General features: G+C 45.2%; 1 protein-coding gene across 4 annotated transcripts in view; it reads left to right on the top strand.

The window, feature by feature from the left end:
* The window catches only part of LOC106581393 (glutamate receptor 4), a 115,632-nt gene extending 93,873 nt beyond the window's left edge, over positions 1 to 21,759 (top strand). Inside the window, exons 14-18 of one of the 4 annotated variants that reach the window (XM_014163428.3) lie at positions 2,835 to 3,033; positions 4,502 to 4,749; positions 13,792 to 13,906; positions 14,899 to 15,036; positions 19,487 to 21,759. In XM_014163428.3, the coding sequence (XP_014018903.2) occupies positions 2,835 to 3,033; positions 4,502 to 4,749; positions 13,792 to 13,906; positions 14,899 to 15,036; positions 19,487 to 19,645 (859 nt within the window). In that variant the 3' untranslated portion in view covers positions 19,646 to 21,759. Of the gene's footprint in view, positions 1 to 2,834; positions 3,034 to 4,501; positions 4,750 to 12,501; positions 12,617 to 13,791; positions 13,907 to 14,898; positions 15,147 to 19,486 lie in introns of all 4 variants that reach the window. The other 3 variants (XM_014163429.3, XM_045703995.2, XM_045703996.2) reach the window with 3 other exon arrangements.
* Positions 21,760 to 22,965: the final 1,206 nt, after the last annotated feature.

Here is a 22,965-nt window from a genome sequence, read left to right as displayed (position 1 = left end):
CTTATGCATCGCGGATAAATAAAGCAGTGGTGTTTTTTCTTAAAGAAGAGAGTCTTGTTGATCGGATGGTTGAGCATGGCGTGCTTGTTAACCTCTTATAGAGGTATGTTTATTCAAGTTAAGCCTCTTTTTTTCTCCCTCAACAAGGGTAACGATTACTGCCGTTTATTCCCAATGAGCTATTGGAGCGCAAGTTTTTGTGGTTTTGGAAGTTTGTAAGTTCAATTAAGATTGTCCCGTTGGGTTGCAAACACCCGGTGTTGAAACAGGTTATGTCTTTTCGGCGACAGGTGTTTATGTTTTTGGACTCACCGGAGCAAACTTTGGAGTTATCGTTTAAAGTCAAGTATGTTAACAGACTGTATATGGCTTATGCTAGTATGGGTAGTCAACTGAAAAAGAGTTTGAATAACGATGTAAGGCAACTTGCAATGTATATATTTACGCGTGTATGTCTTTGTCGTCTCTCTGTTGAAACCACCGATCCATCTACGTTTAGTAGTTCGATGCAAGTCTCTGGTTGTCCACCAGAGGTCACAATGTAGTTGTATTAGTAGGCTTTCTTTGTTTTGGAAGTGTTCGTTAGAATGGATACCTCAGAAATGTACCAATGGTCATTTGCTGAGATCTTCCTTGTGTCTTTGGTCAAAATTCTAGACTACTTTACATTACCCAGCTGCAGACTGAGAATGTTTGGTATAGTCTTCGCCTTCTTCATTCGTCAAGTTTCAGAGGGTCTTACCATTTCGTAGCATTCAGCTCACACTGTCGGTTATGCTGGTCTTGTAGTTTTAAACCATTTCAACATGTAGCCACCACTCTACGCCTTCTGGTCTAGTATGTTAATTCTTCGGCGAGTCCTTTTAAGCACTCGCCTTGGAGGGCAGTTCCATCACGTTGCCACAATGTCTGTGCTCATGTGGGTATGGTTACTGACTTGGCAGAGGTTTGTATGAAATGCCATTATCTCATTTAGAAGGCTAAAATCACATTGCTATCTTCACAAAAGTGTTCCTATATTTAATCATATAATTTTTACAACATTTAGATGTAATTCTGACATATACATTGTGAAAGCTCTTAAAGTTACAATATTTCCATTATACTGTCTTTAATGGTCAGTTAAAGTGTCTTATCTGTGGTTACCAATATAAAGAAACAGGTTAGTTAAAGTGTTTTGTTGGTAGTTACCAATATAAAAAAACAGGTTAGTTAAAGTGTCTTGTTGGTAGTTACCAGTATAAACAGGTTAGTTAAAATGTCTTGTTGGTAGTTACCAGTATAAACAGGTTAGTTAAAGTGTCTTGTTGGTAGTTACCAGTATAAACAGGTTAGTTAAAGTGTCTTGTTGGTAGTTACCAGTATAAACAGGTTAGTTAAAGTGTCTTGTTGGTAGTTACCAGTATAAACAGGTTAGTTAAAATGTCTTGTTGGTAGTTACCAATTTAAACAGGTTAGTTAAAGTGTCTTGTTGGTAGTTACCAAATTAAACAAACAGGTTAGTTAAAGTGTCTTGTTGGTAGTTACCAGTATAAACAGGTTAGTTAAAGTGTCTTGTTGGTAGTTACCAGTATAAACAGGTTAGTTAAAATGTCTTGTTGGTAGTTACCAGTATAAACAGGTTAGTTAATGTGTCTTGTCTGTAGTTACCAATATAAACAAACAGGTTAGTTAAAGTGTCTTGTTGATAGTTACCAGTATAAACAGGTTAGTTAATGTGTCTTGTCTGTAGTTACCAATATAAACAAATGGGTTAGTTAAAGTGTCTTGTTGATAGTTACCAGTATAAACAGGTTAGTTAAAATGTCTTGTTGGTAGTTACCAGTATAAACAGGTTAGTTAATGTGTCTTGTTGATATTTACCAGTATAAACAGGTTAGTTAAAATGTCTTGCTGGTAGTTACCAATATAAACAAACAGAGAAATGCAGATAAGACAGTGTGTGCGATCAAAGGTACAGGGCCTTTGTAGACAACTGCACAGCCCGGCCAATAATGGCCATAACACACACTCTCACATGTCGTGTTGCTCTAATGCAATACACTTTCAATTGGAACGTAATAAATATAGCCACAGGTTTACAGAAGGGTATTACATGGAAGCTGAGAGGGATTTGTTGGATTTGAAATTAACACTTAATGTTGTTTCCTCCTCTCTGTTTGAAGAGAAAGGCCCACCCCTCTCTCTCCCTCTGGGGAGCCTCGGTAATCTCCTTTACATTTAAAGAAGAATCAAAGCTTCCCTCTTCTTTTACTCTCTCTCTCTCCCTCCCATTCTCTCTCCCTCCTCTCTCTCTTGCTTTAACTCTCGTGAGGGGGAGATGAAAGAGTGCACTCATGTTATGTTACCTTTTGTTCTGGTGGTGGTTGAATTGATATTGAATTGGTTGGAATGTTAATTGCTTTGACTGTGTTGTTGCTCTCACTGTGGTGCCAATGAAGCAAAGTATATGTTGAACTCTCTGGAGTTCAATTTAGAGAGCCTTAATATACTGTGTCTCTGTTTACTGCACTCTTAGAGAAAACAGTGCTATCTAGACCCTAAAAGGGGTCTTTGGCTGTCCCCATAGGAGAAACCTTTGAAGAACTATTTTTGGTTCCAGGTAGAACCCTTTTGGTTCCAGGTAGAACCCTTTTGGTTCCAGGTCTAACCCTTTTCGGGTCCATGTTGAACCTCTTTTTGAAAATGTGTACTTTATTATCTGTGAGTAACCACATTTATTTTTCTACCTTGTATCTATGATTTTCCCTCTCTTTTCTCTCACCCCCTCTTTCTTTTCCTCCTTCTCCTCTCACCCCCCCCCCCCCCCCCCCCCCCCCCCCTCCCCGTCTCAGGTCTCTGTCAGGGCGTATAGTGGGTGGTGTGTGGTGGTTCTTCACTCTCATCATCATCTCGTCCTACACGGCCAACCTGGCTGCTTTCCTCACAGTGGAAAGGATGGTGTCGCCCATAGAGAGTGCTGAGGATCTGGCCAAGCAGACGGAGATCGCCTATGGAACACTGGACTCAGGCTCCACCAAGGAGTTCTTCAGGGTGAGTACACACACACAAGCTTGCACACACACAAACACACACATATGTATGTGAATAGTTAGGGCCTGGCAGTAGCAGACAGAGTGTACATCTGTGAGCAGCGTTAGCATCATCAACATAACGAGCAGGCGGAAATCTATGGAGGGTGAAGGAGAGAGAGAGAGAGAGAAAGAGAGAGAGAGAGAGAGAGAGAGAGAAAGAGAGAGAGAGAGAGAGAGAGAGAGAGAGAGAGAGAGAGAGAGAGGCTCGCTGGTTCGGACAGAAGTCACTGACATTATCATGGGATAGATGTCTGTCATACCCAAGCAAATCCCAGCGAGGCACACACACACCGACCTCTCTACTCCAGGCTGTGGCTCATTGGCTAACGCTAAGGCTTATGGTGTCCCTAAAGGAGAGCGGGAATAACACTTCATAACAAAGAGAGAGAAAAAGACAGGATAAAAACTAGGGAGTATCGACGGTTGTGGAGAATGACAATTTGTTCCCCAGCTTGTTATTTTCATTCTTCACTACACCCAGCAGACACACAAACATACACACTAACACACACACTCATAAACACACACACACACACTGCAGAACACTAAGATCAAGCATGAAGTTGTGTGTACAAGAGGGTCTGTTTAGAGACAGACAGAATCCCTCCCGGTCTTCACATAGACAGCAGCACCACAACAAAATCCTACAGTTATAGCTTGAAACCAAACACTGACACACTCACATCCTACAATATTACACTGTCCACTAGCAGTTGGTTCTACAATATTACACTGTCCACTAGCAGTTGGTTCTACAATATTACACTGTCCACTAGCAGTTGGTTCTACAATATTACACTGTCCACTAGCAGTTGGTTCTACAATATTACACTGTCCACTAGCAGTTGGTTCTACAATATTACACTGTCCACTAGCAGTTGGTTCTACAATATTACACTGTCCACTAGCAGTTGGTTCTACAATATTACACTGTCCACTAGCAGTTGGTTCTACAATATTACACTGTCCACTAGCAGTTGGTTCTACAATATTACACTGTCCACTAGCAGTTGGTTCTGAATGTTCTGTGAACAGCAGCTGCAGATGATCATCAATATTTCAGGACCAGTGATCATTGCTTCTGATGGATGGATGGATGGATGGATGGATGGATGGATGGATAGGTAGGTGGATGGATGGATAGGTGGATGGATAGACGGATGGATGGATGGATAGACGGATGGATGGACGAATGGATCAGTGGATGAATAGATGGATGGATGGGTGAATGGGTGTATGGATGGATCAGTGGATGAATGGATGGATGGATGATGGATCAGTGGATGAATAGATGAATGAATGAATGAATGAATGAATGAATGAATGAATGAATGAATGAACGAACGAACGAACGAACGAACGGACGGACGGACGACGGACCCTAAAGCTCACCTCTAACACCTTCTCTCTGCCCTTCCTTCTCTCAGAGGTCAAAGATCGCTGTATACGAGAAGATGTGGTCCTATATGAAGTCTGCTGAGCCCTCTGTCTTCGCTAAGACCACAGCGGAGGGCGTGGCTCGCGTCCGCAAGTCCAAAGGGAAGTACGCTTTCCTCCTGGAGTCCACCATGAATGAGTACACGGAACAACGCAAGCCCTGCGACACCATGAAGGTTGGAGGCAACCTGGACTCCAAGGGATATGGCATTGCCACACCTAAAGGCTCACAGCTAAGGTGGGTGGAGTAGTATAACGATGGTAGTCCCCAACTCAACTGTTGTTATGGTATTCCACCTACCCTGGTGTGCCTTTTATATGGATCACTTAGTAGTGTCTTAGTCTGGTCTATGTCTGGTCTATGTCTTGTCTCTCTCTCTCTCTCTCTCGCTCTCTGTCTCTCGCTCTCTGTCTCTCTCTCTCTCTCTCTCTGCCTCTTTCTCTGTCTCAATCTCTCTCTCTCTCTCTGTCTCAATCGCTCTCTCTGTCTCTCTTTCCCTCCATTTCCCTGTCTGTCTCTCTCTCTCTCTTTGTTACTTTATTTCTTTCCCTCTCTTGCTCTCGCTCCCTCTCCATCTCCTTCTCTCTCTCTCTGTCTATGTTTTGTTAAGGTGTTTAGTGCCTGTTAGCTCCATTGCGCTGTTGTATTGCTGTCTGTCCGTCTCTCCATCCGTCCCTCTCTCTCCATTTCTCTTCTTTCACTCACTCTTTCTTTTCACAGGGCCACCGATCAGGTAATGTGTCCACTCGTTTGGCATCTTGACTGTCACATTTCTTCATTCTCAGAGTGTTATGTAGATACTATCTGTTTGTGAATGAAGTTACTAACGGTGATGCCGTGGAGAGGGGCGGAGCACCTTGGCGTTGCCATGCCTCCCAGAGCCACCCGGGGGAATTTATAGACACACAGGAAATAGGATGTTGAAGAGCCTGGCCAACGGGGGGAACAAAAAGCAGAAAACTATCAAATTATTTCATAACACTCAAAATGCAGATAAAATCAATCAAATTGATCAAAATAAACAAATTCCCACAATCCAATTCATTGATGATGCCCTGAAACACTAAAATCCATACATTTGTAGTGTGTATGTGTATATAGCAGCAGGACTACTGACACCTTTTCTATAATGTTCCTATAACTTCCCCCTGTGCACCTTGCAAAGAAGTCCTCCCACTCCCCCTGCACCTTTACCAGGGTTCCTTTTCCACTCAGATAAATGAAGGTTTTCTGTTTCCGAGGGAAAAGTGACAGCCAGTGGATGATGGTCCCAACCTGGCCCCCTTATTATTCTGGGACTATCGACTGCTGTCTATGGCTTCTCCTGATCATGGGAAAACCTACGGGAGAGAGCACGTCAGGCAAGAGCCCCTGCTCACGGCAAGCCATTCAAAGCACTGATTTGACATGATGATGATTTTGATAAAGATTATTATTAATAGTAAGATATGTAGTTAATTCATATGATAACATGTATGAGAGATGTCTATGTAGCATCATTCCTTTTCCCATACCCTTCTTATGATGGTGATAGTTTCCATGGCTTGTAGCCCACCCAGGAGAACCCTCTCTCTCTCTCTCTCTAGCTGTCGATCTGTCTGGCCCTCTGTCTGTCAGACTGTCTGTTTGTCTGTCCATACACAACCAGATAGTTCAGAACACTGTTGCATTCTCCACAGATCTTTTTTATTGGAGAGACAAGCTGTCAACTAACCCAGAGGACCAATACAATGTCTTACTCCAAAACAAACACTCACAAACATAGTCTAGTGGTTAGAGCGTTGGGCCAGTAACTGAAAGGTTGAACAATCTGTCGATGTGCCCTTGAGCAAGGCACTTAACCCTAGTTTTCTCCAGGGGAGCTGTACTACTATGGCTGACCATGTACAACAACACATTTCACTGCACCTATCTGGTATATGTGACAATAAAACATATTTTGGATATATATAGTCACGCACGCAAACACACGCTCCTTGGTACACATACTCCCTGGCACACAGACACAAACGGAAGAGTGAAGCAATGAGGCGAAGCAAACTGATGACAGCATCTGAGAGAGAAAAGGAGAGACAGAAGAGAGATGAGAGAGAGGAGAGAGAGAGGAGAGAGAGCAGAGAGTGAGGAGAGAGTGAGGAGAGAAGAGAGGGAAGAGAGAGAAGAGAGGAGAGGAGAGAGAGAAGACAAAAGAGAGGAGATAGGAGAGGGAAGAGAGCAGAGAGCGAGGAGAGGGCGAGAAGAGAGTGAGGAGAGAGAGAGGAGAGGAGAGAGAGAAGACAAAAGAGAGGAGATAGTAGAGAGCAGAGAGTGAGGAGAGAGCAAAGAGAGGGAAGAGAGAAAGCGAGGAGAGAGAAGCGAGGAGAGAGAATAGAGGAGGGAGAGAATAGAGGAGAGAATAGAGGAGAGAGAGAGGAGAGAGACGAGAGGAGGGAGATGAGAGAGAAGAGCAGGAAGAGAGAGAAGAGCGGGAAGAGCGAGAGGAGAAGAGAGAGAGATGAGAGAAAAGAGAGGGGAGAGAGAATAGAGGAGAGAGGAAAGAGAGGAGAGAGAGGAGAGGAAAGAGAGAAGAGAGAAGAGGGAGAGAAGAGAAAAAAGATAGAGAAGTGAGAAAGGAGAGTAGAGGAGAGAAGACAAAAGAGAGGAGATAGAGAGGAAAGAGAAGACAGACAAGAGAGAGAAGAGAGAGAATAGAGGGAGATGAGAGAGAAGAGCAGGAAGAGAGGGAAGAGCGGGAAGAGCGAGAGGAGAGTGAGGAGAAGAGAGAGGGGAGAGAAAAGAGAGGGGAGAGAATAGAGGAGAGAGAGAATAGAGGAGAGAGGAGAGAGAGGAGAGGAAAGAGAGAAGAGAGAAGAGGGAGAGAAGAGAAAAAAAATAGAGAAGTGAGAAAGGAGAGTAGAGGAGAGGAGAGAAGACAAAAGAGAGGAGATAGAGAGGAAAGAGAAGACAGACAAGAGAGAGAAGAGAGAGAATAGAGAGAGAAGAGAGAGAGACAAGAGACAAGAGAGGAGAAAGAGAGGAGAGAGGAGAAAGAGAGGAGAGAAAAGAGAGGAGGAAGAGAGGAGAGAGAAAAGATAGAGAAGTGAGAGCTAAGAAGAGAAGAGAGGATGAGGATAGAGAAGAAAAGAGAGAGGAGAGAAGAGAGAGGAGAGAAGAGAGAGAAGAGAGGAGAGAGAGGAAAGAAGACAGACAAAAGATAGGAGAGAGAAGCGAGAGAGAAGAGAGAGAAGATAGGGAAGAGAGGAGAGACAGCAGAGATGAGACAGTGAAGAGAGGAGAGAGAGAATAGAGGAGAGTAGAGAGGAGAGAGAAGAGAGAAAAGAGAGAGAGGGGAGAGATGAGACAACAGACAAGAGATGAGAGGAGAGGAGAGAGATAGGAATGGAGAGAGAGAAGAAAGACAAAAGAGAGAAGAACGAGAAGAGCGGGAAGAGCGGGAAGAGAGGGAGGGGAGGGAGGAAAGAGAGGAGAATAGAAGAGAAAGTGAGAAGAGGAGAGAGAGAAGAGAGAGCAGAGGAGACAAAAGAGAGGAGAGAGAGAGTAGAGAAGAAAGGGGAGAGGGAAGAGAGGAGAGAGAGAAGAAAAAATAGAGGAGATAGTGGAGGGAGAGAATAGAGGAGAGGGAGAGGAGAGAGAAGAGCAGGAGAGGGAAGAGAGAGAAATGTGGGAGGAGAGAGAAGAGCAGGAAGAGAGAGAGGAGAGAGAAGAGTGGGAAGAGAGAGAGGAGAGAGAAAAGAGGAGAATAGAAAGAGAGGAGTGAAGAAAGGAGAGAGAAGAGAGGGAAGAGAGGAGAGAGAAGACAAAAGAGAGCAGAGAGAAAGCAAGGAGAGAGAAGAGAGGAGAGAGAAGAGAGGAGGGAGAGAATAGAGGAGAGAATAGAGAAAAGAGAGGAGGGAGAGGAGAGAGAAGAGTGGGAAGAGAGAGAAAAGCGGGAAGAGAGAGAAGAGCGGGAAGAGAGAGAGGAGAGAGAAGAGAGGGAAGAGGAGAATGGAAAGAATAGAGAGAGGAGAGAGAAGAGGGAGAGGAGAGAGGAAAGAGAAGAGAGAGGAGAGATGAGAGGAGAGAGAAGAGAGGAGAAAGAGAGAAGAGGAGAGATAGGAGAGGAGAGCGAAGACAAAAGAGCGAAGACAAAAGAGAGAAGAGAGAGAGAAGATAGGAGATGAGAGGAGAGAGAAGAGGAGAGAGTTGAGAGAGAACAGGGAAGGAGAAGAGAGAATAGAGAGGAAAAAGAGAGAAGAGGAGAGAGAGAAGAGAGCAAAGAGTATTGTATTGAGAAGAGCAGGAAGAGAAATGGAGACAGAGAACAGCAGCACAGGATTACAGATTACTGCAGCTAAAACACATACACACACACCCACATACACACCTACACACACACCTACACACACACCCACACACCCCCACACACACACCCACACACCCACACACACACCCACATACACACCCACACCCACATACACACCCACATACCACATACACACCCACACCCACCCACAGACACACCCACACACACATACACACACACCCAGATACACACCCACATACCCACACATACACACATACACACCCACATACACACACCCACAACCACACACACCCACATACACACCCACACACACACCCACACACACCCACATACACATACACATACACACCCACACACACCCACATACACATCCACACACACATACACACACATACACACCCTCACCCACATACACACCCACACACATACACACCCACACACACCCACATACACACCCACATATACACACACACCCACACACACCCACATACACATCCACATCCACATACACACCCACACACACCCACATACACATCCACATATACACCCACACACACACCCACATCCACACCCACATACACACCCACACACATACACACCCACAACCACACACACCCACACACACACCCACATACACACCCACACCCACACACACCCACACACACCCACATACACACCCACATGTACACACACACCCACACACACCCACATACACACCCACATACACACCCACACACACACCCACATACACACCCACACACACCCACATGCACACACACCCACATACACACCCACATATACACACACACCCACATACACACCCACATACACACACACACAAACACACCCACATACACACACACACACACATACACCCACACACACACCCACATACACACCCACACACATACATACACACACACACATACACACCCACATACACACCCACACACATACATACACACACACACATACACACCCACACACACACCTACACCCACACACACATACCCACACCCACATACACACACACCCGCACACACCCACACACTGTGTTGTTAACAAGTGTGAAATATAAGAGGAGCTTTAATGCCTCTATCGAGTAAATATATAAACCCACAAACACATTTATACACACATAAAGCAGATTTCTTTATTTTCCCATTTGTCTGTTGTGCTTTGAGGAAATTACACTCATTCCCATCACAGTGCTGCCAATATTAGAGCTCAATCCATACACACGCACGCACACACACACATGAACACACACGCACGCACACACACACACGCACGCACGCACACACACACACGAACACGCACGCACGCACGCACCCACACACACACACACACACACACACACACACACACACACACACACACACACACACACACACACACACACACACACACACACACACACACACACACACGTGCGCACACACACACATACACATGCGCGCACACACACACATACAAACGCACGCACACACACACACACAAATACACACGCACGTACGCACACACATACACACGCACGTACACACACACACACACATACAGTGCCAGTGTGAGTATGTGTTATTTTAGCCCTCTGTATCCGTGGTCCGTTTTTGGAGGTCATTTCCCCTCAGGGGTGTGAGGTAGAGAGCTGCAGGGGATTAGGACAGGAGTGGCAGAGACCAGAACACCAGCAGCAGGGTGTTAGCTCCGAGTCATCAGGGACCAGAACACCAGCAGCAGGGTGTTAGCTCCGTGTCATCAGGGACCAGAACACCAGCAGCAGGGTGTTAGCTCCGTGTCATCAGGGACCAGAACACCAGCAGCAGGGTGTTAGCTCCGTGTCATCAGGGACCAGAACTCCAGCAGCAGGGTGTTAGCTCCGTGTCATCAGGGACCAGAACACCAGCAGCAGGGTGTTAGCTCCGTGTCATCAGGGACCAGAACACCAGCAGCAGGGTGTTAGCTCCGTGTTATCAGGGACCAGAACACCAGCAGCAGGGTGTTAGCTCCGTGTCATCAGAGACCAGAACACCAGCAGCAGGGTGTTAGCTCCGTGTCATCAGGGACCAGAACACCAGCAGCAGGGTGTTAGCTCCGTGTCATCAGAGACCAGAACACCAGCAGCAGGGTGTTAGCTCCGTGTCATCAGAGACCAGAACACCAGCAGCAGGGTGTTAGCTCCGTGTCATCAGGGACCAGAACACCAGCAGCAGGGTGTTAGCTCCGTGTCATCAGGGACCAGAACACCAGCAGCAGGGTGTTAGCTCCGTGTCATCAGGGACCAGAACACCAGCAGCAGGGTGTTAGCTCCGTGTCATCAGGGACCAGAACACCAGCAGCAAGGTGTTAGCTCCGTGTCATCAGGGACCAGAACACCAGCAGCAGGGTGTTAGCTCCGTGTCATCAGGGACCAGAACACCAGCAGCAGGGTGTTAGCTCCGTGTCATCAGGGACCAGAACACCAGCAGCAGGGTGTTAGCTCCGTGTCATCAGGGACCAGAACACCAGCAGCAGGGTGTTAGCTCCGTGTCATCAGAGACCAGAACACCAGCAGCAGGGTGTTAGCTCCGTGTCATCAGAGACCAGAACACCAGCAGCAGGGTGTTAGCTCCGTGTCATCAGGGACCAGAACACCAGCAGCAGGGTGTTAGCTCCGTGTTATCAGGGACCAGAACACCAGCAGCAGGGTGTTAGCTCCGTGTCATCAGGGACCAGAACACCAGCAGCAGGGTGTTAGCTCCGTGTCATCAGGGACCAGAACACCAGCAGCAGGGTGTTAGCTCCGTGTCATCAGAGACCAGAACACCAGCAGCAGGGTGTTAGCTCCGTGTCATCAGAGACCAGAACACCAGCAGCAGGGTGTTAGCTCCGTGTCATCAGGGACCAGAACACCAGCAGCAGGGTGTTAGCTCCGTGTCATCAGGGACCAGAACACCAGCAGCAGGGTGTTAGCTCCGTGTTATCAGGGACCAGAACACCAGCAGCAGGGTGTTAGCTCCGTGTCATCAGGGACCAGAACACCAGCAGCAGGGTGTTAGCTCCGTGTCATCAGGGACCAGAACACCAGCAGCAGGGTGTTAGCTCCGTGTCATCAGGGACCAGAACACCAGCAGCAGGGTGTTAGCTCCGTGTCATCAGGGACCAGAACACCAGCAGCAGGGTGTTAGCTCCGTGTCATCAGGGACCAGAACACCAGCAGCAGGGTGTTAGCTCCGTGTCATCAGGGACCAGAACACCAGCAGCAGGGTGTTAGCTCCGTGTCATCAGGGGACTGAGATAGGCTTCAATACATCATTTAACCAGGGCTCCACCACTCCCCTTTACTCGCCCTGCTGCACATCATACAGACAATAGCCTTTATCTATGCCTGGTAAAGGTGGACTGAATGAAAGGGGTTTGGGCTATTTGGCTCTCTCTATAGTCTCTATATGTTGATATAGCTACAGCAAACTGCCATAACCAATGTAACCAATGGGCTTTCGATATTCAAATATTGCATTATAATAAGGTGTGATGTAAAAGCTGGAAGAGAGATGAAAGAGAAAGAGAGGGTTGTCTGGAGGGTTGTGTGTGTCCTCTAATCTCATGCCTTCCAACCAATCACCGGCGTTTTCCTCATCCCATTGGCTCATCATTGGCTGATACTCCATCCCTCCTCTGACCAACTATGTTTTATCTCTCTGAAGAAATGCGGTCAACCTGGCCGTGTTAAAACTCAACGAGCAGGGCCTGTTGGACAAATTGAAAAATAAGTGGTGGTACGACAAGGGAGAGTGTGGCAGCGGGGGAGGGGACTCCAAGGTTAGCCTCTCTGTCTCCGACTGCGGTACAACCGTGTTCGGGAAGTAATGCGTGCATCTGCCCTGGCCACACAGATCAGTGATGAACATCACTACATCGCCCCCTCCTACTTCGACTTCCCTCGGTCTGAAACCAGGGAGGAAAGAAGGAGAGGAGGGGATGAATGGAGAGAGAGAGATAAGAGAGCAATTACTGTCAAAGCAGGAATATTGGCCCTGTAGTGTCTGCTCTGGAGAGAGGAGTGTGGTCTAGAACCCTGTAGTGTCTGCTCTGGAGAGAGGAGTGTGGTCTAGAACCCTGTAGTGTCTGCTCTGGAGAGAGGAGTGTGGTCTAGAACCCTGTAGTGTCTGCTCTGGAGAGAGGAGTGTGGTCTAGAACCCTGTAGTGTCTGCTCTGGAGAGAGGAGTGTGGTCTAGAACCCTGTAGTGTCTGCTCTGGAGAGAGAAGTGTGGACTAGAACCCTGTAGTGTCTGCTCTGGAGAGAGGAGTGTGGTCTAGAACCCTGTAGTGTCTGCTCTGGAGAGAGGAGTGTGGACTAGAACCCTGTAGTGTCTGCTCTGGAGAGAGGAGTGTGGTCTAGAACCCTGTAGTGTCTGCTCTGGAGAGAGGAGTGTGGACTAGAACCCTGTAGTGTCTGCTCTGGAGAGAGGAGTGTGGTCTAGAACCCTGTAGTGTCTGCTCTGGAGAGAGGAGTGTGGACTAGAAGACTGTCAGAAAATAGAGGGAGAGATAGAGAGGAGGATGGATGTAATAAAATTGAGAGATAATGTACTTTATTGTTTGGTGCCTTTTAGATTCCTTTTCAGATCTCTTACTCAGGGCTTGTTAATGACGTGCCGTAAATTGTCCCTTGCAGTCCCCTCTCCCAGTGTGAGCAGGCCCTGACAATAGTTCTGTGTTCTCAGTAACTGCCTCTGTGTGTGTAGCATCGGCTGGGGCAGTATGGACGTGTTACCTGAAGTGATACAGGGGGGTCCCACTCATATGTCTGTAGCTCGCTTAGCCCTCGCCCCCCTCAGCCCCCCAACGAGCATACACACATGTACTCAGTGGGACCCAGACTGGGTCACTTTTACCAGGCAGTACCATTTATGTGACAGTTCTGACTGTATGTGACCTAATAACATAAAATAACATGACCTATGATGTTATTTATGTTATTTTTACACGCCAAGAACCCCGGTAAACCTTGCGGTTTTGAAACTGAGTGAAGCAGGCGTCTTAGACAAACTGAAAAACAAATGGTGGTACGATAAGGGCGAGTGTGGACCCAAGGACTCGGGAAGTAAGGTCAGTCTCACGGGCAGAGTGGGGGACCAAACACCCTCACTGTGTGACAGACAGGCACGCCTCTAGATTAGCCTGGAGACTAGGATTAGCATTAGAATTAGCATCAGTTAAATCTAAATAATCAAATGGTAATAGTTGATTGATTTACTGTCGAATACCTTTCTAGTTCAATCACTGCTAGTCTTCTGCCTATGCCACATCTGCCTTTATAATATGATTTTAAAGCAAAAATAATTATACTGCATAAATTCTGGAAAATGTGTTATGGCCTTCATAATAATGGGCTTAATCTCAGAATACCATTCAGTTTACTATTCTCTGGGTTACTCTGGATAGAAGACAAGTCAAAGTGTGGAGAGGTTCTTTGAAACATCATGAGTTTGATAAAACTACAGATAATCTTGGAATATTTAAGACGTCCTTAAACACTACAGATGTCTTTAGAAGAACACTTCAGACATTCTTAGAACATCAGAGAACTCTTAAGAATGCCAGTGAAGTTTTTAAAATCCTAGGGACCTTCACCAAGACTGTCTGAATAGAATACTTTATCATCACTCATCCAAAAGCCTGACCAATACAATACAATGACTGAACATACTTTAATTGGTACGGTGTACTAGTCATCCTCGACTTAATATTTAATACTTGTAAGAATACATTAAAATGTTTATTTACTTTAATTGTAGTCATGCAGTAGTAGTAGCTATGTGTAGTAGTACTGTCATAGTAGTAGTAATAGATGTATTATATGCACTTGTAGATAATAAGCTTTTATGATGGCAGTAGTAGAAATGATTACCCTAGGAGACTAGTCATAGTAGTGGTAGTGGCTGTTGTTGTTAACAAGTAGTAGATGTTATTGTGCTAAAAAAATAAATAACTAAGTCTTAGTCATGATGTTGATGATACTCTAAAGCTGCCTGTTGTGTGTCACTAGCGCCACTGTCTCTCTCTCTCTCTAAACCTGTGCTCTCCGTCCCCCCTCCCAGGACAAGTCGTCCCAGGCCCTGAGCCTGAGCAACGTGGCTGGGGTGTTCTACATCCTGGTGGGGGGTCTGGGCCTAGCCATGCTGGTGGCCCTGGTCGAGTTCTGCTACAAGTCGCGCGCCGAGGCCAAGCGCATGAAGGTGGACCTTAGCCCCCCTCACTGCCCCAGCCCCTCTCCCAGCACCCAGAATTTAGCCACTTATAGAGAGGGGTACAACGTATACGGCTCCGAGGGGGTCAAGATATAGGGGTAGGACTTAGGGCCTCCTATAGGTGGGCTGGTGTGAAGTGTCTTGTGCGTGTAGCCTCTAGCAACAGCCAACCAGTGTTGTGACCGTGGTGAAGCATTGTGCAACGTTGTTTCCTTTTTTTCTGTTGTGACAGCTTCTTATGTTTTAGTTTATTTTTCTGATCGTTGTTGTATAGCGCTTCCCCCCCAGAGCATTCTGGGGGCAGGTGGCAGATTGGTTCCATCGTCTTTGGCTGCAGATGATGACGATGATGTTATACACCTGCATTCTGTCCATACTCTGTACACTACACATACAGCACATAAGACATTAGAACATTGGTGCACATCTCCTGTCCTCAAGGCCTGCAGTGTCTGCTGGTTTTAACACTGTTCTAACAAGTGACTGATTTAGACCTTGGTTAGCAGGTCATTGATTGATTGACCAGTTTGGTACCAGATCAGGGAGAACAGAAAACCAGCAGGACTGCTTCACTGGAGGACTGGCGTTTTACGGACAAGTTAAGCCCCCTAACAGAGTTCTAGAACTCGAGATGCCCAAAACATCCCAAATGAGGTAGAGTTAGAGAAGAATACGCTCAAATCAACAAAACACTTTATAGAGGATGTCTGCTTACTGATGTTAACCCTAAAAGTGACAACATATTGTTGGCTTAAAAGTGCCAACAGGGATAATATTTTACCTCGAATTGGTAATGATTGCAAAGAGACTGTCTGTCTAGCTATAAAAAAAAAATGTATATTAACCTTTTGTAACACAAGTAAATGGTTTAAATTACCCAAAATAAGCATATATTTTTTAAAGCACACATTTATAGTCATATTTGATGTTTCAAAATAAAACAGTTTTGTATGTTTTTTTGAATGATATTTAGATCAATTTCATCCATAACCATTTGTGTTGAAAGAAATTATGTTATTCATTCAAAGTGTCATGTTTCTGTGATACTCAGTGGCTAAGAAATTTCCCGATTGAGCTAATCTGACATACCGGTACGACCTAAAATGGCCACCGGCATGGGCGATATAGGCGATAAGGGCGCCGGTGCCATCCGACTTTTAGTTCCAATTGTATCTGAAAGATGAGACTCAACCTGGAATAGAGACATTGACTGGAAGCTAAATATGCATTTACATTTTTTTGTAATTTTTTTGTTGTAGTAGCTGCCCCACATCTGGGGAGTCTCCATATCTATATATCTTCAGGGTACATACTGTACACTACCATTCAAAAGTTTGGGGTCACTTTTAAATGCCCTTGTTTTGAAAGAAAAGCAAATTTTTTGTCCATTAAAATAACATCAAATTATCAGAAATACATTGTTAATGTTGTAAATGACTATTGTAGCTGGAAACTGATAATTTTTTATGGAATATCTATATAGGCATAGAGTGGCCCACGCCTCACAAGTCCTCAACTGGCAGTTTCATTAAATAGTACCCGCAAAACACCAGTCAACGTCAAGTAAAGAGGGATGCTGGCCTTCTAGGCAGAGTTCCTCTGTCCATTGTCTGTGTTCTTTTGCCCATCTTAATCTTTTCTTTTTAATTGGCCAGTCTGAAATATGGCTTTTTCTTTGCAACTCTGCCTAGAAGGACAGCCTCCCGGAGTCGCCTCTTCACTGTTGACGTTGAGACTGGTGTTTTGTGGGTACTATTTAATGAAGCTGCCAGTTGAGGACTTGTGAGGCATCTGTTTCTCAAACTAGACACTCTAATGTACTTGTCCTCTTGCTCAGTTGTGCACCAGGGCCTCCCACTCCTCTTTCTATTCTGGTTAGAGCCAGTTTGCGCTGTTCTGTGAAGGGAGTAGTACACAGCATTGTATGAGATCTTCAGTTTCTTAGCAATTTCTCACATGGAATAGCCTTCATTTCTCAGAACAAGAATAGACTGATGAGTTTCAGAAGAAATGCCTTTGTTTCTGGCCATTTTGAGCCTGCAATCAAACCCTTAAATGCTGATTCTACAGATACTCAACTAGTCTAAAGAAGGCCAGTTTTATTGCTTCTTTCATCAGAACAATAGTTTTCAGCTGTGCTAACATAATTGCAAGAGGGTTTTCTAATGATCAATTCAACTTTTAAAATGATCAACTTGGATTAGCTAACACAACGTGCCATTGGAACACAGGAGTGATGGTTGCTGATAATGGGCCTCTGTACCCCTATGTAGATATTCTATAAAAACCTGCCGTTTCCAGCTACAATAGTCATTTACAACATTAACAGTGTTACACTGTATTTCTGATCAATTTGATGTTATTTTAATGGACAAAAAATGTGCTTTTCTTTCAAAAACAAGGACATTTCTGAGTGACCCCAAACTTTTGAATGGTAGTGTACATCTACCTCTGTGCCAAATTTGGTGCTTTTATCACAAAGTTTACTATTGAGTCTACATTTTCAGCTTAGCCACACAACTAGTATGTATACAAAAGAGAGATTATTTTTCATTTCTCCATATTAACACAGAAATCATGGTAAATGTAGCTTTTTTTGTTGGTTTCTAGTTGCTTGACGAAGTCCCAAAATTTCTGAAGGATAAAAAGAAGGGATTAGAAAATATGACATTTTTTACACCTGTTGGTGCAAAATAGGTAAACATAACATTTCCAAAGGAAACACTAGGCACATTGTATATCAGTAAGTAGTGTGTTCCTATGAAGTGTTGCCCATGACAAAACAGGAGTCAGTCTCTCTCTATAATTCTAAATCTGTGAAACAACCCTCACTTTACTGTACAAAACCTCACCTTACTGTAAAAAACCTTACTTTACTGTACAAAACCTCACCTTACTGTATAAAACCTGATCTCACTTTTCAAAACCTCATCTTACTGTACAAAATCTCACTTTACAAAACCTCACCTTACTGTACAAATCCTCACTTCACTATACAAAACCTGACCTTCCATGTTTTTTCAAACCAAGACCCCAGAAATGCACGGTCACCTTGAAATGCAGATGTCTAACCCAAACGTATCTGAAAGTATCCTGAGCATCTGTGTGTTTGTTGTTGCCTGCCTTTTTTATACAATGTTAGTTTAGATAAAGGTAACTGCCTAAAATAAAGGAAACACCAACATAAAGTGTCTTAAATAGGGTGTTGGGTAACAGCGAGCGGCCAAAACAGCTTCAATGCGCCTTGGCATAGAATCTGCATGTGTCTGGAATTTGACACCATTCTTCCATGAGAAATTCCATCATTTGCTGTTTTGTTGATGGTATTGGAAATCTCTGTCTCGGGTGCCACTCCAGAATCTCCCATAAGTGTTCAATTTGGTTGAAATCTGGTCTCTCTCTCTCTCTCTCTCTCTCTCACACACACACACACACACACACACACACACACACACACACACACACACACACACACACACTTTAAACCCCTATGCTTCTTTGAGACCCCTCTTTCAAAGTCACTGAGATCTCTTATTCTAGCCATGGTAGCCAAAATAATAGTCATTTGTATACATTACCCAAAGCATGATGGGATGTTAACTGCTTCATTAATTAACTCAGGAACCACACCATTGTGGAAGCACCTGCTTTAAATATATACTGAACAAAAATATAAACGCAACATGTAAAGTGTTGGTCCCATGTTTAATGAGCTGAAATAAAAGGACCCAGAAAGCAGAAAAAGCTAATTTCTCTCAAATGTTGTGAACAAATTTGTTTCTATCCCGAGGGCATTTCTACTTTTCCAAGATAATCCACCCACCTGGCAGGTGTGGAATATCAAGAAGCTGATTAAACAGCATGATCATTACATAGGTGCACCTTGTGCTGGGGACAATAAAAGGCCACTCTAAAATGTGCAGTTTTGTCATACAACACAATGCCACAGATGTCTCAAGTTTTGTGGGAGCGTGCATATGGCATGCTGACTGCAGGAATGTCCAACAGAGCTGTTGCCAGAGAATTGAATGTTAATTTCTTAACAATAAGCCGTTTTAGAGAATTTGGCAGTACGTCCAACTGGCCTAACAACCGCAGACCATGTGTAACCACGCCTGCCCAGGACCTCCATTTCCTTCTATGAACTGTAACTCAGTAAAATCTTTGAAATTGAAGCATGTTGCATTCATAATTTTGTTCGGTATACTTTGTATCCCTCTTTTACCCAACTTTTTCCTTTATTTTGGCAGTTACCTGTATGTTTCAATGCTAATGCTTGTGTAATGTGTGTGCGTGAGATGTGTGTGTGTATTTGTGTGTTCCTATGTTTGCACAGTGATTGATGTATTTGATTCATTAGGGTCCTATTATATAAACTCAAGTGTTTCTTTTCCTTCTCTCCTCCCATTGCCCCTCCCTCTCTCATCACCCCATCCAGCTGCCCTTCACAGAAGCCATGCGGAACAAGGCTCGGCTGTCAATCACGGGCAGTGTGGGTGAGAATGGGCGTGTCTTAACCCCGGACTGCCCTAAGGCCGTCCATGCTGGCCACTCCCTCAGACACCCAGGGCTTTCCCTACCCTCGGTCCTACCCTGAAAACCAAAAACACACACTGTGCCTTAACCACACACACACACACACACACACACACGCACACACGCACACACGCACGCGGCTACATCATTACCACCCCGACACCACACATACACACAGACCAGAGACCGCCAGCAAGTAACAGCAACTACAGGGAGAGAGGGGGGAGAAGTATGACGATCACCATCACACTAAAATCCTCATATGAGTGTAAACGTTGGGAGATCCATGAAACAAGGACAACAAGGTGCCAAACTGACATTGTCAGCACACTAACGACACAGGAACCAAAATAAACAAAAAGATGGCGATGTTGATGACGAAGACTTTGGGCAGCGTCATGAGTAGGCAGACATGTGACTTTATCTGCTCCGACGTGATAGAATGGGTCCTCTAACAAGCCACACCCCTAACCCCATACCAGGAAACTATGCTTTAGGACAAACACCACCATCATCATAATCTTCATCATCTTCACTTGCCTGCGAGGAATTAGCGGCAGGAGAATCTCTTATAAGACCAGAAAACTGTAAACCTGAAAACATTGGACTGTACAAACCTGCTCTTTCGCCGTGAACTGGTCAGACGAACATGCTTTCTTACAACACTTTGGTTAGCGTCTCGCAAAAACAACGCAGAGATCACTGAAGTTACCTTAATAGACGACAACTCGATGGATATCTCCAAACTCACACGGCTAACTCAACCGTAGGATTCACAGGGGTTTGTAGAAATAAACTACTGAAATGATCCATAAAATGACAGTAACGCTAAATAACAAGTAGATGTACCACTTCTCTGGGCGGGGAACAGAGGTAAAGCTGTACATTCTGTGAAAAGTGAAGAAAACGTATCAAAGTTCATCTCAAATGAGACATTATTCCCAATATAAGGCATTATTTTTTACCAGGGCCACATTTAGCCAGCTAGGCCTCTGGTCTGAAGAAGTGACACATAGCCATGATGTTTTTCAGTGGAAGGGGAGGTACTGTATCAGAAGCTTGCTTTTTAAACTGTTGTAAATAACTGCGTAGCAAAACTGAACTCACCTCTCTTTTTTAACCATCTTAGGTAATAATTCATTGCAATAATGAATATAACAAAATGCCACTTGTAATTATGAATACATCTTTTTATAAATACATATTATATACAGTACAAATGAATATATATCTATACATCTACAGAGAGCTATAGAACATTAGATTATCACCATTGAGTGAGGCCATGACATGTTCTGTTAAAGGGTGTTTTGATAATGATAATGATTCATTTCCACAGTCTTTGTGTGTCCTAATCCACACTGAATGTCAATCTGACACTCACAAACACACAAACACACATCATCAATTACACAGGGTCAACTCTCGCAGAGTGATCTTCAGCACCACACAAGATGTTCCTTTTTTTCCAGTTGTTTGTTCCCCATTTTGTTTTATTTTGTTGTTTTGTCCATCATTTTGAGAACATAGCCTCTGTACGTACAATAGTCCCAGGTCTTCTTTGTGTTTAATCCTCTAGCCATGTTCTTTTGTCTGACCGTCTTCTGTTTTAAAGGCTATTACAGCAGTCTGGAGAGGCCAAGAGGAAAGGGAGAAAGAAAAATAACAAAGAAATGAAGTACCAGAAAGAGTTCTAACTGAATGGTGGAGTTTGGTGGCATTGACAGCAGTTGCAGGGGTAGTATTGCCTTGGCCCTGGAATTTTGACCACTCTGTATCTCCTCCTCTTCTCTCCTCTCACTGAGAGGGTCACTGAACAGAGTCCCCTTGACCTAACCCCTGACATTAAACCTTTGACCTTCTCTAGCTTTGACCTTTCGACTCTTATAGGCACTGACAAGACCAGTCAGCCTTTAAACTCTCACTCTGATCCCTAGTCTTATTCTCTCTCCCTCTCCTAACCCTCTAGAGTTTACAAGACATTTAGATTATTTAATTTTTATATTTTTCAATCTCCCACCAGATGAACTAAAACCCAGACAGGCAATCCTGTCTGTGTATTGTTGAAGCAGACAGGTTGACTGCTGGCTGGTTACTAACCACTTCAGTTTTTTCTGGGTTTAACACAATCTTTCTTTGTATTTGGTTACGTTTTTTAGTAAAAAATCAACCCCTGCTTTCTCTCTGAGTATTTATTTCACTGACAGCATTTTGGGTGGTGTGTACTGTGATAGTTTATCTCTGAAGAGTTAGGTGTAGATACACATTTTCCCAAAAAATGATGACAATAACAATATTGGCAATAACTAAAGATAACATTGACATTTCCATGACATTTATATTGACATTTGCATTATAGATCCGTGAGAGTTTTGGATTGTAACCTCAAGCCACATGAATGTACAACCAAGCGTGTTCTCTGGTTCAACAAAGCACGGGTTAAAGCTTCCCTGCTGTAGTGGGGCCATGTTGGAGAGCTCCCTCCCTGCTGTAGTGGGGCCATGTTGGAGAGCTCCCTCCCTGCTGTAGAGGAGCCATGTTGGAGAGCTCCCTCCCTGCTGTAGTGGGGCCATGTTGGAGAGCTCCCTCCCTGCTGTAGTGGGGCCATGTTGGAGAGCTCCCTCCCTGCTGTAGAGGAGCCATGTTGGAGAGCTCCTTCCCTGCTGTAGTGGGGCCATGTTGGAGAGCTCCCTCCCTGCTGTAGAGGGGCCATGTTGGAGAGCTCCCTCCCTGCTGTAGAGGGGCCATGTTGGAGAGCTACCTCATCTACTGTAGAGGGGCCATGTTGGAGAGCTCCCTCCCTGCTGTAGTGGGGCCATGTTGGAGAGCTCCCTCCCTGCTGTAGTGGGGCCATGTTGGAGAGCTCCCTCCCTGCTGTAGTGGGGCCATGTTGGAGAGCTCCCTCCCTGCTGTAGTGGGGCCATGTTGGAGAGCTCCCTCCCTGCTGTAGTGGGGGCATGTTGGAGAGCTCCCTCCCTGCTGTAGAGGGGCCATGTTGGAGAGCTCCCTCCCTGCTGTTGTGGGGCCATGTTGGAGAGCTCCCTCCTTGCTGTTGTGGGGCCATGTTGGAGAGCTCCCTCCCTGCTGTAGTGGGGCCATGTTGGAGAGCTCCCTCCCTGCTGTTGTGGGGCCATGTTGGAGAGCTCCCTCCTTGCTGTAAAGGGGACATGTTGGAGAGCTGCCTCCCTGCTGTAGTGGGGCCATGTTGGAGAGCTCCCTCCCTGCTGTAGAGCGGCCATGTTGGAGAGCTCCCTCCCTGCTGTAGTGGGGCCATGTTGGAGAGCTCCCTCCCTGCTGCAGAGGGGCCATGTCGGAGAGCTGCCTCTCTGCTGTAGAGTGGCCATGTTGGAGAGCTCCCTCCCTGCTGTAGTGGGGCCATGT

This window comes from Salmo salar, chromosome 20 (genome assembly GCF_965601325.2).
Source record: "Salmo salar chromosome 20, fSalSal1, whole genome shotgun sequence".
Taxonomy (NCBI): Eukaryota; Metazoa; Chordata; class Actinopteri; order Salmoniformes; family Salmonidae; genus Salmo; species Salmo salar.
Note: the sequence above shows the minus strand (reverse complement) of the source record. Positions and strands in the feature narration are given on the sequence as shown.